At 40.0% G+C, this 17,161-nt stretch overlaps 1 protein-coding gene across 1 annotated transcript; it reads right to left on the bottom strand.

The window, feature by feature from the left end:
• Window positions 1-2,883: 2,883 nt before the first annotated feature.
• Window positions 2,884-11,283, bottom strand: slc5a1 (solute carrier family 5 member 1; the record flags this gene model as incomplete). The annotated part of the gene is made up of 15 exons (XM_080509729.1): window positions 11,218-11,283; window positions 10,412-10,483; window positions 9,965-10,069; window positions 9,699-9,758; window positions 8,646-8,750; window positions 7,746-7,851; window positions 7,219-7,299; window positions 6,922-7,130; window positions 6,212-6,347; window positions 5,951-6,058; window positions 5,697-5,847; window positions 4,948-5,116; window positions 4,532-4,747; window positions 3,182-3,287; window positions 2,884-3,098 (listed from the first exon to the last, which is right to left on the bottom strand). Exons 2-15 carry the CDS (start codon window positions 10,478-10,480, stop codon window positions 2,884-2,886), a joined length of 1,836 nt encoding a protein of 611 aa, XP_080365855.1. The 5' UTR covers window positions 10,481-10,483; window positions 11,218-11,283.
• Between the last annotated feature and the right edge of the window lie 5,878 nt (window positions 11,284-17,161).

Here is a 17,161-nt window from a genome sequence, read left to right as displayed (position 1 = left end):
CATGACTCAGCTCAGTTTGTTGAAGTGGCCAACAGATGGCGTTTGTTCATTAAATGTTGAAATAATACCAAAATATCTCTTGGCAATTAGCAAGACAAGCCTCATTATTGACCTTTGATTGGTCTGTTGCTCTGACGCGCCACGTGGAGGATCAGAAACATTACTCTACAGATTATTGAAAGAGTTACAAAGCAATTTGCAGCTGTTGGAGATCGAGGGATGGATAAAAGGGATCAAACTTCAGGAACAAAGCATGCAGCTGCACTGCTGGTATTATAAATCGTTCAACAAGGCCACACGGCTTCATTATTTAATCGTTGCAGATTCACCTCCAGAGTTATTATAAAAGCATGATAGAGCCTCTACTCATGGGAATTTCTCTTAATTCTTATGGTAAAAAGTGTATATATATGTATATATATATATATAAACGCTTAATGATCGGTTTTACGTACACATGTTCAACTACCTGTTAATGAGCTTGTGAAGTTCAAACTGAGCAAGAGAATGGAGAATAAAGAAGAAGCCATCAAGAGTTTACAGAGAAAAAATACGTAATGAGCAGTATTTCTCTCTGTTAAAAACGTTTTTGATGCCAGCAGACAATGACCAGGTCGGTTACAGATGGCAGAATGACACCGAAACAACCATTTGTGACCACCAAAGTATCTTAAATACTCTGTTGACCTCATGGTATGTGGGACCCTGACGTTCATGGTCGACAGGAGCCAAAGAACACATGTACAACAGGACGCTGAGCCTACAGCTGGGACAAGCTCACAAAAATTGGGATATTTCCTGGACCACTCGGTATCAGTTGAGCATTGGTACTATTGCTGCTGACCGTGTCCATCCCATCATGGTCACACTGTGATCGATTGTTTTCCTACAGAGATTTAGTTGATGACGGAGTCTAGTTGCATCTCTCTCCAAACTATGGCAGTCCTTCATACATATCACAATCAGCACCTTCAATAGTTTTAAAAGATTCAGAGTTCAATCCTGTCACGGCTCGGCACAGTTTGTTAAAGTGGCCAACGGCTGCCGTTTGGTCACTACTAATAATACAAAATATCTCTTGGTGGGAGCGAGACAAGCCTCATTATTGACCTTTGATTGGCCTGTTGCTCTGACGCACCACGCAGATGATCAGAAACATTACTTGGCTAATTGTTCAAACACATACAAAGGCCATTTTCAGCTGTTGGAGGTCTAGGGAAGAATTTACAATGCTACAATGCTTATTTTACAAGAAGACTAGTTTTTATGGCAGTTTATGCAAGTGTTCAGTTCACATGACTTTGTTTGACCTGTGTAGATACTTACTATGTAACTTCTAGGTCATACACATAATTCTCACATGACCACCACTCACTGTAGTTAAAGCGTTAAAAGTCAAATTGGTAAATATTAATCTAAAACCTCCTTTTCTAATCTGTAGTCACCCTCAACAGAGTTTTTCTTTTGTCCTATTATTTTCCTGGAGTTGGATTGTTAAAATATAAATCATGAACTCCGGGGGAAACTAAAGTAATCAGAGACAACCCTTGTGTGCACAGGAAGAACACGTAAACTCCATACAGAAGGAATCCCAGGTCTCAGCTGGACTCTGAGGACTTTCTCACTATGACATAAGCGTTTGAACAGATTTATCACTGCTCACATCCCTGTATAGATCTGATAATAGCTATTGGACTGTAGTCTAATAATCTAATAATAGTCACAACACTACATGGGACAGTGTACAGAGAAATAATGTTGGCAACACCGAATCATGAGCGGAAATTAAGAGTCTTTCTTTCTCACAATGCTTTTTCAGTCTGATTTGTTTATTCATTAATATTCAAAAACACACATAGTAAGGTGCATAGATTAAAGAAGAGACGGTGACTTTGAGCAAAAATAATGACAAAGTACACCTTTAGTGGAATGAGGTAGCACGAAGTGGAATCTCAAGAGATAGTGATCTACTGCAAGTTACGGTTTAGTGGCTTGCATTTCGCGTTCCATTTTCCCAACTTTCTAGTGCAGCCTCCTGGCATGAAGTATTAAATCAGCATGAATTACATTGCATAAATTACTGCCACATAAACAGGAAAGACCACAAGCCCTTAATTCGGTGTAAGGTGAGAGGAAAAGCTGCAGTTGGGTAGAGTTGCATTCATTACTAAGACCAAAAATAAGTGCATTTGGTTTTAACTCTTTAAAATCCCTATAAACTACTTTGCAGGGAGAGTAAAATCTCCCCTTTACTCATAGCAATTTACAGCAGACTGAAAAAAGCACATCTCATGAATCTAATAAAGCTTAACTTTGAGAGTGCAAACTCACAATCAACTGTAAACGTTTTACCTGTTTTGTAGTTAATTTCAGTTGAAGTCTCCAGATTCAAAAATCTTCTCAATAGCTGTGAAACTCCATTATAAATACGTTATAAATATGATTTTGTACTATGCACTGTTTCATTATCCATATATACTTGTATTGACTTCTGAAATGTGTTAGAGAGAATAAATACTGTGTGTATTTATTCATACACTTCTACTTTTTATAGTGAAATCCATAACTATTTGAGTTTGCCCTATTCACTTTCACTTTCGCTCCTCAAAAGCACACAATTGACCCTTGAACACGCACATACTGTATATGATGATTGTACTCCGAACACCAGGGAGCTCGAAAGGCACATGTGCTATGGTTGAGTTCACTGGGTGTGCAAACAGAACTTGAATACATACAAGAGTAATGATGCAGAATAAAAATGATGTTATCGAGGAAATTGCAGAGTTGCTGCATTTTAACTTTGTCATAATTTATACTAACAAAATCCTGTCATTCAAATATAAGTTAAATTACATTGTTGAAACTGCCGGAGTTCTTTTCCTAAGCAAAGTAGCCATGACAGAAGAAACACACACACAGTAGGATCAATGCGTTCAGATTGGAAACTTTCCTCCACAGAGGTTTCTCTGTCGTGTCGGTGAGCTTCTTCTGCAGCTCCGCCTCCTCTTCTGGAGTCAACTTGATGGCTTTTTTCGTCTCCAGGCCACAGAAACACATCACCGCCTTCTTGCAGCAGCCAGGTTCCTCCTCGGGTTCTAGGACAAGGAAAAAAAAAACAAGGAAGTGTTTGTGTCATGTCTTCGCTGTGTGTGTGTTCTCCTTTATAGTAGCTCATTACCTTCTATTTCCATGTCCCTGGAGTTACTGTTGTCGACCCAGTCGTCCTGTTCAAGGTCCACTCGCTCCTCTGTAGAGTTTCTCAGGCTCCAGCACAGTCGATACAACTAATTACAAAAACGGTTTGAAAGTAGGGAAATTCACATGATTGATTGCCTTGACAATTAGTCCAAAGCTAATAAATTCACTCTTCAGAGTCATGTTCAATAACTGTCAGCCCATATTAGTAAAAGAAATATTATCCAGTTGTATAAATACTGTAATAACAAAATTAATGCAATGACCGTAAAGGAGCCACATGGAGGAGCCATTGTGTAGCAATAAGAAAGAATGTCACTTGAGGAACTCAACAAATGAAATGGCACCAGACGAATTTTCAAAAAAGGTTTTGAGAACACATAAAGTTCAGACTCTGCACTTTGGTCACAATCATCGAAATCCTGGATACAAATTATACGTACCAGCCTGTGATTGTATGCCTTTAGGTAGTAAACCTGCACCCTAAATTTAAGATCATCACTATAAATGAAGTGGGAATGGCATGGTGGTTATTTGTTAAGAAATAATAGCGGAAGTTGCTGGGCTTTCCAGCATGCTTTCTTTGTGTAAAGATTAAATTCAGAGTTAAAGCTTTTATTTTACCAGAACAAACATACTTAACTGCTTATGTTGTTGATATAATGTCGATAAATTAAAATGGTGGAAATGTGCTATGTTGCAAAAAGTGTTGCGGGCTGTATCAAAACCTGTATTTTGCAAATACGGACAGTGAAGTAGTGCTTGACTATTAATTTTTGTCAAGACCTTTTACTTTATTCGCTATATTTGAAGACTGTATTAACTTTTCCTCCCATTCTTCATTTTATCATTCATGATGACTCAGAGTTCAAAGTGAAACTATCAAAGTCGTTGACGGCAACAGTTATAAACACTGGTGGGAAAAACCTGAGTGATCAAGTTACACCCAAGATGTATTGTGTCTATCAGTAGTTAAAAATTGATTTTTACTTTGTAGAGTTTGCACTCAAGAACATTATCAAGTACATTATACTTATCTGGACTTCTCTTTGTATTTCTGTCAGTTTCCAATTTGTGCATGTCAGAAAATATTTCCCAACCGCCTTTTTTTTTTGCCCGCAGTGCAACTCATTAGAAAGTCCAGCATTAAACCAAAGGAAAAAAAAAAAAGGTCCTGTGTGATGTGAGAGTGTGACTTTAGATTTGAATGAGTGAAATTGGGCTCATAAGTTGGGCGCTATGCTTTCCTTAAATTTAAAACTGCCTTCTGAAAACAACTTTTTGGAAATACTGTTGCCGATTTCTCCAGGTTTATCCCTCAGCAGTCACTTACATGTATGTCGGCGATGGGTTTCGTGATGAGGGAGATTCCCAGAATGAGAAGGCAGGTAGAAACAAAGAGGATGATGGAGAAGTAGAGATAGTGGACGCCACAGATGATTGTTGGGCAGTTGCTGGGGTTGACGCAGCTGCCTGTCCCGTAGATAAACTCGGTAATCATCCTGGACAGGCCGATACCCAGCCCAATCATCAGGCCATAAAATGCACCCTGAGGACAGAAGGAAATAGAACACAACACGAGTTCAGATGTGTCTGCTGAAAAGACATTTGTAGCCAGGTTGGAATAGCCAAAATTATTGAAATTCTAAGTAGTTCTTTGCCGTACCAGAGTGTCTTTTTAACATTAGTTTATCCTGAACAGAATAGGAGCTACTGACCGTAAGCTCTTGAATTACAGAAGGAACTCACAGCTTCATTGACACGTTTGCAAAAGATGGCAAGAACGAAGACGGCCGTGACGGGTGGGGCGAGGTAACTGGTGATGGACTGGATATAGTCGAAGAGCTGACCGCTCTGAGCTGATTGCACGATGGGGATCCACGCAATGCTCACACCAATCAGGAACACGATGAAAACTCTATACAGGCACACAAGGAAACACACAAAGAAAAACAATATAAGGTCACAGGTTTCTGATGGCTTTTAGAGTATATTGGGCAGGGTCAAGAAGGTCCATAAAAAAAAAAAAATGTATATATTATTGTCATTTTTGGAGTATTTGTGTGACTTTTACTCGGGCGTCATAATGCTTTCCCTTTACAAACTGAAGTCTTGATTCTCTTTTAAACAAGAAACCTGATCCACTGATGAGAACAGAATTTTAATTAAACTTTAATGTCCATTTAGACTATTTGAGTTTTGCTGCTGTTTTATTGCTATTATTGTACAAACTTAAAATTGAAGCCCATAAAGCTACACGATCACACCGTCACACTGATAACGCCAATAGACCAGCGACTCCTCCCTTGTTTCGTCACGTCAACTCAGTGGTGAGTATTGTTGTTGCCTGGTGACGTCGAAGAGAACCCTGTCACCACTTGAGCTGTCTGTTGTTGAGTATTGAAATATTCCTATATAAGAGACCCCCTACAACCTTGCATCAAATAATCACACGTCAGTGAGAAATTCCAAACAGAAACCACAAGCGCATATTTTACCTGCCAGCAATCATGAGCTCCTTCTCACTGGCAGAACGCCGCATCTTGGTGTAGATGTCCATAGTGAAGAGAGTACTGGCACTGTTGAAGATGGAGGTGAGGGAGCTCATCAGAGAGGCAAGCATCACAGACAGCATCAGACCTCGCAGACCTGAAAGGGATAAACAAGATAAAGAGAGGGAACAGAAGAAGTTAAAGTAGGAAACTACATTTTGAAGTTAGAGCTCCTGAGACAACGGTCGTTAGATGCCTACCGTTGGGCATAAGATCCACCACCATTTTGGGATAAGCGATGTTACTGCAACCCACAGTTGCGCCACAGTATTTCAGACATTCGTCTGGGTCCACGCAAGCCACCTCCTCTAGAAGTTGCAGAGATAAGTTTACGTGTTATACATTACATTTTTTTTCACCAGACATCTTTATTCTTAGTTATGGACACATGAGAATATCTACAACATGAGTTGGCATTTGCTCGAGGAGAATGGGAAGTGAAAGAAAAGCAATCTGCTTACTAGTATAGAGGATCCTACTGATCATGCCGGGGAAAACCATGAGGAACATGGGCAGCAGCTTCAGGTAGCCACACAAGATACAACCCCCTTTAACATGAGACAGGTTCTTGGCAGAGAGGCAGCGCTGGACGATCACCTAGTTGGGAAGAATAAAAAAAGTCAAGAGTGCCATGAAACATTTGTTAAAATGAAAACACACGTGCTTTGATAACATGGTTTCAGCAATGAGATTTCTCTTTCTTCTCCTTGCATATTGACATATGTGAATTGCGGCGGTTGGTCTTTCTGTCCAGGGTGTTCCCTGCTTTTTTGCTCTGGTGTTAACTGGTCGGAACATGACCTCAACTCCCAAATTGTTTAGAAGTCCTCATTTCTGCGCACAATACTAATAACTTCACAGTTTGAAACAAATGGTCGCGTTATGTTGAGAAGTGTCGTCTGAACAGGGATAAAGTCTCCATAAGTGAACAGTTAAATGAACTGTTTGCTAAAACTCAGTGTTTCATCTCAGTACCTGCACACATTACGGTCTAACCCCGAGAGTGAATTTTCAGATTGAACTGACAAGATCAAAAGTGTATCAATCAATGGAATACGTTTGTCCGTGACTTTGTTTGATGCTGGTTGCTGGTCAACAGCAGTCATCACAAGTAAATTCCCTTCACAGTAAGATCTGCCACAAAGATGTTCTGCTCCTGTGTTTTACTGACCTGATCGGTGCACCAGTACCAGATGGCCTGAATGGTCAGACCGAACACCAGGCCAGGCCATGGCAGGTCCCCTGTTATCGCGTCTCTGAAAAGATGGAAGGAGTCTGCCCGAGGTTCGTAGCACTTTTTGTCAATGTTCCCCGTGATTTCAGGGACGGCCATCATGTATTGCTCCTGGAAGTTTTCGTAGCCCCCAACTTTATTGAAAGCTGAGGAGGTGCGAGAGTTTTTTTTTTATCGATGTTGTAATACAAACGAGACGTATACTTTCAAATAGAACAAATGTAATACACTTACCAAATCCCATAAGAATGAATGATCCTATAATCATGATGGCGGTTTGTAAGGTGTCGGTATAGATCACTGCAGCCAGTCCACCTGCGATACAATATGTGATATTATTCACCTGAAAACATTTCATTCATATTACGCAAACTGCAGGACCATTAACACGCTTCACTGAAGGAGAAAGAAAACATATGCTTATGGCGTTATGCAAGTGCTCTTGGTAATGTTCATCTTGTAAAATGTTTTTCAGGTGTGGATGCAGTATTACAGAACAGCAACAGAAGGCCGGTGCATCCCTATCTCAGTCCACGGGTGATTAACCACAATAACACACCACAGATAAACTCACCCCAGGGACAGAGTGTTTGTATGTGTGTGTGTGTGTGTGTATGTGTGTGTCTACATCTCTACATAGCCTTGAGAAGGGCTTTACAACCGCAATCATGGTACCATTCATGCAGATAAGACTTTCTGAGGAAAATATCAATCTGTTCGAGATTCTATTTAGAGGAAGCAAATGGTTCCTATGCACACACCTGTGACTGTGTACAGTGCGGTGATCAGTAGTAGCATAATGACAGCAACATAGATGTTCAACCCGAGGGCTTGGTTGATGAAAATGGCACCCGAGAACATGTCAGCCTGAGTACAGGAAAGGAAAAAAACAAAACAAAGAAGAAGAACTTAATAACATCCAGTTTGGATACAGTTGAAATTGTACTTGACTGATGTGGCAAGAGGACAAAGTGCAAAGTCGGCCTTTAAAGCAAATTTCATGAAAGCCAGCCAGCGTTTCTTTTAAATAGGGTAATGTGTTGCCGCGCTGTTGTTAGTGGCATCTGGATGATTTACTGCCATGTGGTTACTGATTTAACCCGTCACAGAGATCACATTCAGTTTGACCTTTTCTCAGTAGTAAAGTCTCTTTCTCTTGTTTGCTCAGCTCTGTTCTGTCCTTTGAATTCTGTTTGTCTTTTTAAATTCACTGTGCATGAAGTGCACTGATCTAGAAGTGTTTGGAAGGCATGCAGTGATTTAAAATAACGTAGTTCATCTTAAATGCAAAATAATGCAATTCGATTAATTTAAGAGTAAAAATGGAATAAAAAAACACCAACAGTATAAACACTCTAATCGAGTCCAGTTGAACCTTTGTGACGGCAGACCGAGCAGAGCAGAGCAGTTAAAATTGTAAAAATGTAAATAATGCTGTGTCCTGCAAATGGTGAAATGAATGAATATTCTGAAGAAACAGATTATCTTTCCAACAACTTCAAACATGCAATGCACTTAAATGGCACAATATAAAGTAACAGGTAAATAGTACAGATATTTGTGTTAGTAAAATCAGTTAAGTTTCTTAAAACCAACAAAACAAAACAATGGAGCAGAACAAGTTTGTACTTTGTTGCTTCTTTTTTCCGTCACTGACTTACTGATATCTTGGTGAGGACATAGAGGACCAGGGAGAGCAAAGAGAGATAGATGCGGATTCGCTGTCCTCCGAACCTTTTTTTCAGGTACTCGGGCATAGTGACCACCTGCAGTGAAGACATACAGATCTAATTAGATATTTGTTTACTTTGATTAGTTTTGCACAAGCTGTAAAGACTGGCAATGATGAATACTGTGCATTATTAAATGGATATACACTTCATGACCACCTCCCTTATATTGTGTAGTTTGACTTGTTGGTACAAAATCAGCCCATACCAGTTGAGTCACCAGACGTCTGAAGGTGTGCCATGGTATCTGGCACCAAGATGTCAGCAGCATGTCTTTGACATTCTCGTAGTTACACAATGTGGCCTTAATCAAATAGAATGGCTTGAACAGGAAATTCCACGTATGTGCAGTTTAGTTGGGATCTGGTGCATTTAGACACCGAATTATCGCCTCAACATGTTTGCTGTGTTCCTCATTCTATTAACTTGCACCACGCGACCCCCACTGGCTCGCCAGGTCCCGTCTTTCATGCCATTTGTTCCCAAGCGACGCACAGAGTCACGACATCCATGTCAGGTAAGCGGTCCAGCAGACTATTACTCATCATCTCTCCCTCTCTTTTCAAGTCCATTATTCAATGGATCATTATTGGTGCATTCATGGGTCAGCATGGGCACCCCAACTATCCAGTCCAGTAAAATCCTTGATGCACTTGAACTTTTCAGCAGCTCATCTTTTGGCTCAGACCACACAAGCCCGCCTTCACGTCATACTTGCATTAATGGGCCTTGACTGTTCATGACCATGTTCCACTTCACGTTCCAATTATTCTGCTTCTAACCTATTCATTTGGAGGACAAAATATAAAATTTTTCATGTAATATATCCCACTAATTAATAGGTGTCACCAGTAAAGGACAATCTGATTTATTCACTTCACCCTTTGGTGTTCATAATGTTATTGCTGATCAGTGTAGTGCACTATGTAAAAATGTATATATAAGTTGGCGCCTGCGGCTATTTGTGGCCAGTGTTGTGCTTACCCCAGCTTTGATGTAGATGGGCACAAAGAGCCATCCTAGGATCACGACGCATAGCAACGCCTGAAACACACGATCAAAAGTCAACAACACATTTGATAAAATGAACCATTTCCTTCCTCCCTGTGTGAAGGTGTTCACAGCATTGTGATTATCTTTAGGCCATCAGTCCTCCTGACGGAGGCAAGTGATGATACGGAATGTGTGTCACAGGTTATATATATGTTTGTGTAAGAAGTGATAATGGTGTAACACACAAGATTACTCACATTCCATTCAAATCCTCCAATGGCTATTCCTCCAGCTGCGCCCGTTCCAGCAACCCCTACAAAGTGGCCGCTGCCAATGTTGCTGGCAAAGAGCGAAGCTCCGATCTGTGGAGAGTTTAATCTGTCAGTAATGTGTTTATTTTTCTTTGTTACATTTTCAAATGAGTTTGGAAATAATTCACACCTGATTTATGAATCATGTCATGTCGGCATCATAGGTACGGGAAGATTTGCACAGCTAGTGGCTATAATAAAGCCTGATATTACAGGAACACATCCGTTATGACTTTGAGCCCCACATTTAATGCACCGCATTAGTGCGAAACAATAAAACTTATCAGTCAGTGCATCCCTCCTAAAGTGATAATGCCTCTTATTACAGGAACATTACTGAGAAAGTAAAACAGCACAATCTCAGTTAGTATATATTCCTAGTATAATACCCACCGGCCACCACACCATGCTCCTTCCCGCCAGAAAGAATCCACCCACAGTGGATCGATTGGTGCGTACCATCGCCTGCAAGGACGGGTTGGAGAAAAGTCACATAAATCTGTACAAAACATAACCCCCCCCCATATGATTTTAACTGCAAACTTTTTTTGAAGTCTGTATCTGTGTTGAGATTCATGTTTGTTTTCTTTAACATTTCCATTACATTGTTGATGCAATACAATTACCGTCGTAAGTTACATTTTAAAGTTGCTTTCAGTTTACTTTCGATGTGCCTGACACATACATTGATAGGGAAGGGATCGTACTGCATCTCACGTGTAATGTGAGTATACAATCGATAACAGAATCATTACATTTATAGCTCACAATAATAAATAAGCACAATAACAGTTCTGCTAATGAATTAGCTTTATTAGTGCTCTGTGTATTTTTTGAATACACAGAGCACTAGTGCTTTTGGATAATTAACAATCAAGCTGCTGAATAGAATGATGTGTTTGCACAACGTCAGTCCAGTGCTTTTATATCTCATTTCCGCCAAATGCCTGCTGTAAAGGTAAAAATAAACCACTCCTGACATAACATCTGAGGTCATATTCTGCCTCTGCCTACTTATAAACCTGCACATTTAGTTTCTGGCTCAAGAAACACTCAAACAGGTTTTTTTTTCCCCCCTTCAAATTCAAAGTAATATTGTCAAAGTGAAATAACTTAAATTCAGAATTAAACTCTGAAGCTGAATAATTACATCAAAAAATATTAAATAAAGCAAATAAGTACAATGTTGGTCAACTTACCCATACTCCCACAGCCAGGACAACCACAAAGTAAATCACAATAACAGAGATATCTGCCGGATTGTTGATGTACACTGTGGGCTTGGTTGATTCATTTGCATTCCTCAAATACTCAAATCCAAAATAGGATCGTTCTCCAGCCATTTTGCTGAGCGGCCGAGTCAGAAGCAGGAGTGTCACAGGAGTCGCTCTCCTTCAGACTGGTGCCACGATCCACACACCATTACCTTTATACCTCTGCTGCGTGTGTGTGTGTGTGTGTATGTGTGTGTGTGTGTGCGCGCGTGTGTGCACGTGTGTGTGTGTCCAGGTATTACTAACGTTCTTGGGACCTGAATGTCTGCCTGAAATCACATCATGAGGTCAAAAGCAGGGGTCTGTAAGGCTGTGGCTTGGGAAAGTGGTTGCTATGGTCACGTTAATGATATGTTCACAGGAGCCACTTATGAATGACCGTGTGTGGAGTCTGGAATGTATTTAATGCGGTTGTGTTGATCTGAATCTGTTTTATACACACATGAAAATGAAAACACGTTCATGTTGAAGTGGTTGAATAACTATTGAAGCGGAACTCTTTGTTGAAACTGCATGCCTTTATTTCACCGTGCAGATGCTTGAAAACGGTTTCAAAATGTGTTCAAATGTGTTACCTTTTAGCAAATGAAGTTGTTAATCATCAACTCACACGGAAATACCATGAGTAGATGTACTGGTGTTCCTTCAAAACAAAGGAGTGACAGATGAACTCTGTGTTACATTAACAATGATTCCTATGAGTCAAAGTAAACTGTTTAAATATGAGATATCAAACTATAGCGCCCGAACAAAAGTGAATCGAAGGGAAAAGGACTTATGAAAGCTCTGTCATATATTGCTCTCTTGCCTTTTCACTGACCTCTTCGTCTGATTTTGTCATCTCTGTCAATAAGTAAAAGTAGGATAACTACCGGTAAGTACAGTAGTTGATAATGTGACATTCATATTTTGATTGGGGTATCAAGTGACTCTCCGTAAAACAGTTGTTTACATAATGTTTAATATTAACAGGGTTATCAATAGAAAAGAAAATTTCACGCGATATTTTTTAATTTTCTGAAAAAAAAAACTGCAATGATTTAGAAATCAAAGACGGTTATTTTCAACTTCAGTACACAAAATTCATTTATATTTATGTTCATTATTAGCTTGAAGTTCATATTAATTGCAAGTTACCTTTTACATAAAATCAACGACTCAATGACTTTGTCGAGATTGACCAGGTGATGTTGTCGACATGTGCAGGTAAGGTAGAAGGTGATTTCCACAATAACACCCAAACATTTGCCCTTAGCAGAGGGTTGGACAATTGGACCTATCATTGTGTCGTTAAAAATCAGTCCGATTTGGAAAGAGTAGATATGTGACCAGTAGGATGAGATTCAGCTTTATTTTCAAGGAGTTATGAGAGAACCAAGTTTTAATATCTCTGCAATACTGAAGGATGTGTGAAGGTGGGCTTAAAGCAAAGGTAGAGCTCGGTGGTATCCACGTAGCAATAAAAATGGAGTCAATGATTAGTGGAAATGGGGCCATTTGAGAACAGATAAATATTCAAGAGGAGGGGAACCAGGACCAATCTCTGGGCCACACCATTGGTTTTATATTCTAGACAATATGTACGCATCTGAGTAGGTGCTGAAACCGGGAAAAACCATAAATCAAATAACAATATTTCTATACATAAGATGATTATCAAGTCTGATTCAAGTCGACAGGATAAGCAATCTCTTTTAGGCTTTGAATATTAACGACAAGATAACACTCATAATTTACAGCTTTGTAACAAAAATGGTGCTATGACATCTGCAGATTGTTCTTTCAATTCAGTGCCAAGCGTTGGCACTCAGTTATATCAGTTGTCTAATAAGTCAGTGAAATGTGTCGGTTTGGTCAAGTTCCGAGCTGAGAGCCTCTTATAGCATGCATCTTTAGCAAGCACACCAATCTGACCCTTGGTGGGTTGTGTATTTCACACATCACCCCAACCTTTTTGGAACTAGAGTTGTTGAAATGCACCTTGCAGTCATAGAAAGCCAATTTATGTGAATGAAGGAAGCAATGGATTGTACTTTGAACATTTATGTTGTCACATTGTCAATATGCAGAGAGAGAGAGAGAGAGAAAGAGAGAGAGAGAACTGCATTTGGGGAAATAAGTGCCAATAGGTGTCTCTCCAGAGCAGTCAAAGTTGAATTTGAGTCTGTTTCTTCAAACACCACTGAAGTACATATTTTTTTGACTAAATTGGTATTTTCGCCTGAGTGACATCTTGTCACTATTGATAGCATTTCATTTGGTGACATTTAATTCCTCATAGTGACTGTCTGTTTGGCCTTTGATGGACTGGCTGCCTGTTCAGGCCATACCTCGCCTTCACCTCCAGTCAGCTGAGAATGAAGATGAATGAATGGATGGATGAAAACTGGTGGTTGAAAAGCATGTGGAAGATAGATGTGTGGACACATTTCCCATTACAAACAGCATCATTACATGTTTTTGGCCATTTGATAATGAACTAAGCAGAAACAGCCTGAGGTTGCTACATTTCTGCATTTACTATGTATATATATGGGCAAGTACATCTTCTTGAAATGTGTTAATTATAGCTGTCTCTGCAAACAGAAAAAGGATTTTACTGCAGTAACTCTTACTTAACTCTTAATTAAGTAGATTCAACCTATCATCACTTAAACAAAATAGGCATCCAATTTGCACCTGATAATAGTGATTCATTTTCTAAACACTGTTTTATTGAACCGTATTCTGTGCAAATTACCCAGCACATCTGTGTTTCCTGGATACCAATTGGCTTCACTGTCGGGAGATCTATATGTGAAAGTAATGGCTCAAAATTCAAGCTGCTCCAGATTGCGTAACATCCACGATTCATCATTTCTCATCAGTGTGTCTGGACCGCTCTGACCCAGCCAGTTTCTGCCTTCAGCTTTATCATGATAATGGTGACACCCATGCCCAAGGTTAAAGTGCTCTGCTACACCCGACACTGTGCGGCAGAGCAGAGGAAGAGCCTTTGGAAAAAGAGGACAAAGTGAAAAGTGGTTTCTTTTCGATGATCATCTGGCTTTGGGCAATTATATTGGACAATATTTATGCATGACTGTCCTGTTTATAGCACAGAGTTGTTTTCATTGATTTCCATTATGATATTTGTACATCTAGGAATGTGACTATACTGCCCTTCAGAGGCAAAGTGCAGGAATTACATGTTATATCAAAACTCGGTTACAAGTGCTGATGTTTACTACAATTCAATAAAACAGGCGAATGAAAATCAAAGATAAATTTTGTATGCGCATCCGTTAGATTCAAAATGGGGTGTCCCACGTTTACTCTGTGTGTGGGTAAAGTTTGAAAATAGAGAAGTACTCACATAGTATTACAGCCTGTTGGACTGTAAGAACCTGCACAGTGTGGAGGCACAAAGGAGTGGGGGGGTTATCAGACTGGTACTATTACAAATGACTGCTTGATATCTCTAAATGGGCACAATCAATATTCACTTGAATGAAAATCAATCACTGGAATGAGGCCATGCTCTGTGGGGATTAAGGCTCGGTCGCTCTCGCTGAATTCCCTCCCCGTTTTAGACCAAAGAACAGACTTTGGCTCTTTGACGGCTTCATCCGTGGCAGGATTGTCTCAGGTGGTTTTTTTTTGTGTGACTGAGTTTGTTTCTCTTTCCAGCAAGACTGAAATCTGAGCTGAAACCTGGCAGGAGTCACTCTGATGTTTCAAACACAAACACACCACAGTGCAGTAAGACCAGAAACAAACATGACTGATTACAGCGAGAAATCGATCTCAGGCAGAAGTACATTCCCCATAGTGTCTGTGGACTGTGGGAAAAATACTGTTGCTGTCTTTGGTAAGCAGAGCGATGGAGCACCCTGTGGTCAACACAGACAAACTCGTGTGTAAGAGCTTTTCTCTCGTTTTTTGTTTTTTTTACGTGTATTTTTGAGGAAACTTTGCAGAATTCCCTTGACGAAACAAGTTGTTGTCCTCAAAAGACACTCTGATGGGAAGTACTCATGACGTCAGTATCAATGTCAACAATTTCACACCATTAGCTTTTACGAGCCATCCAAGTTCTGACGTCGATTTGATTTTCTCTTCTTTATTTATTTTTATCGTGGTGGAAATGGCAACAACAAACAATACTGTTGTTGATAGAGGAGAAGAAGGAGAGTCGTACTTTATTAATCCATTTTCTTCACCGAATTGACCCATCGGTAGGCAGCCACACAGAGCAGCGCTCAGGGGGGAGATGGTGGGGGCCGTATACAACATATACAACAGCAAAGTCAGCCATAACAACCTAGTTCTCTGTCGTAGTTGAATTGTTTCCCGCAGGTTATGAGTGCTCATAGATTCAGTTTTTTTTTGTTTTTTCACATGCCGTTCAGGTAGAGGAACAAGAAACGACAAAAGGAACGTTAATCAATAATCATGTTAATATATAGACTGCTTCTGTGTTCTGTAAGGCATTGACCAGCTCCGAGTCAAATTAAACATGACCTGAAAGTACAAACAGTATAGAATACAGCATAGAAACAACTATAACAGCAGCAATGATTTCTTTCTTAAATGACTACACAGCAAAATGGCCATGGCTTAAATTATTGAAGGAAAAACTGGATGCGTGTGGAACATTTGCAAGTAATTACCACCTGGATAAAAAGAAGAAATATAAATAGAAAAAAAGGCCAAACAATGTTTTAAAATTAGTTTGTATGTGTTTCTTGCCATGTTTTCATTGATAAAAAAAAAAAATAGTTCCTATGTGTGTTAGTGTGAACATCCCTTAGCAGTCGAGCTGAACAGCGATGCAGTGGTTTGCACTCTCGCCTCACAGTGAGAAAACACTCAGGTCGAATCCATGCCCGGGGGCCTTTCTGTGCAGAGTTTGTGTTTGAGGTTAATTAGTCTCGAAATTGCCCCTAGATGTGACTGGGAGTGTGTGTGGTTGTCTGTCTCTCTGTGTTAGCCCTGTGATGGACTGGTGGTGTGTACACGGTGTCCCCTGCCTTCACTCATAGTCAGCCGTTTCGCTGTTTAGCTGCTAATCCATCCACCTTTTTAAGAGTGTTGGGGATATGGAGCCTTTCACAGTCTACAAGAGTTAAAAGGTGGAGTCTGTCCTGGACAGGCTGCTATCTCAACACTGAATCAAGACAGTGAGAGAGAAGTAGTTACCCACAGACACCATCTCAACTTCACCCATAAAGCTTCAAACCAGGAGCATTTCTGCTGTGTGGAGACAGTAATAACCAACGCAACTCTGCACCTTTACAGCTGTCATTACATTATTAAATGATAATAATAATCAATTTTAAATGTGCAAAGTTTTTACGGGAATTGTCAACGCTGAAATACGTTCCAGATACATTACCATTGAGTGAAAAGAATATTAACACCATCTTTAGGAGATTACATCAAGTGTCTTTTTTTCCATTGCTAAATGTCTCTTCACAGTCAGACGCTGTTGTAAAACACATCAGTCCCATTAATATATACTTTATCCACCGTCCATATAACTTGAAAACATGCTTCATCTGAGTTGGAGAGCCTGGGGGATGGCAGGCCGGTACACCCCGAACCGGTCACCAGCCCATCACAGGGCAAACAGACGTACAATCATACGTGCAGATCTATAGAATCACCAATTAACCATACACTCATGTCTCAAAGAGCTCAGACAGAACCCAGGCACATTCAACATGGAGAAGTCCTGAGCCCATTAATCTGGTATATTCCAATTGTGAGGGATGATTGATAACCACAATACAACCATGCCGACCTTTAGTACCCACATTTACATACATTTTGTTCAATGTGAGTGTATCTTTTTATACATTTTCAACAAAAATGTTCAAAATATTCT

This window comes from Blennius ocellaris (genome assembly GCF_963422515.1).
Source record: "Blennius ocellaris genome assembly, chromosome: 15".
Classification (NCBI taxonomy): domain Eukaryota; kingdom Metazoa; phylum Chordata; class Actinopteri; order Blenniiformes; family Blenniidae; genus Blennius; species Blennius ocellaris.
The sequence above is the reverse complement of the archived record's forward strand: the minus strand, read 5'-3'. Positions and strand labels throughout refer to the sequence as shown.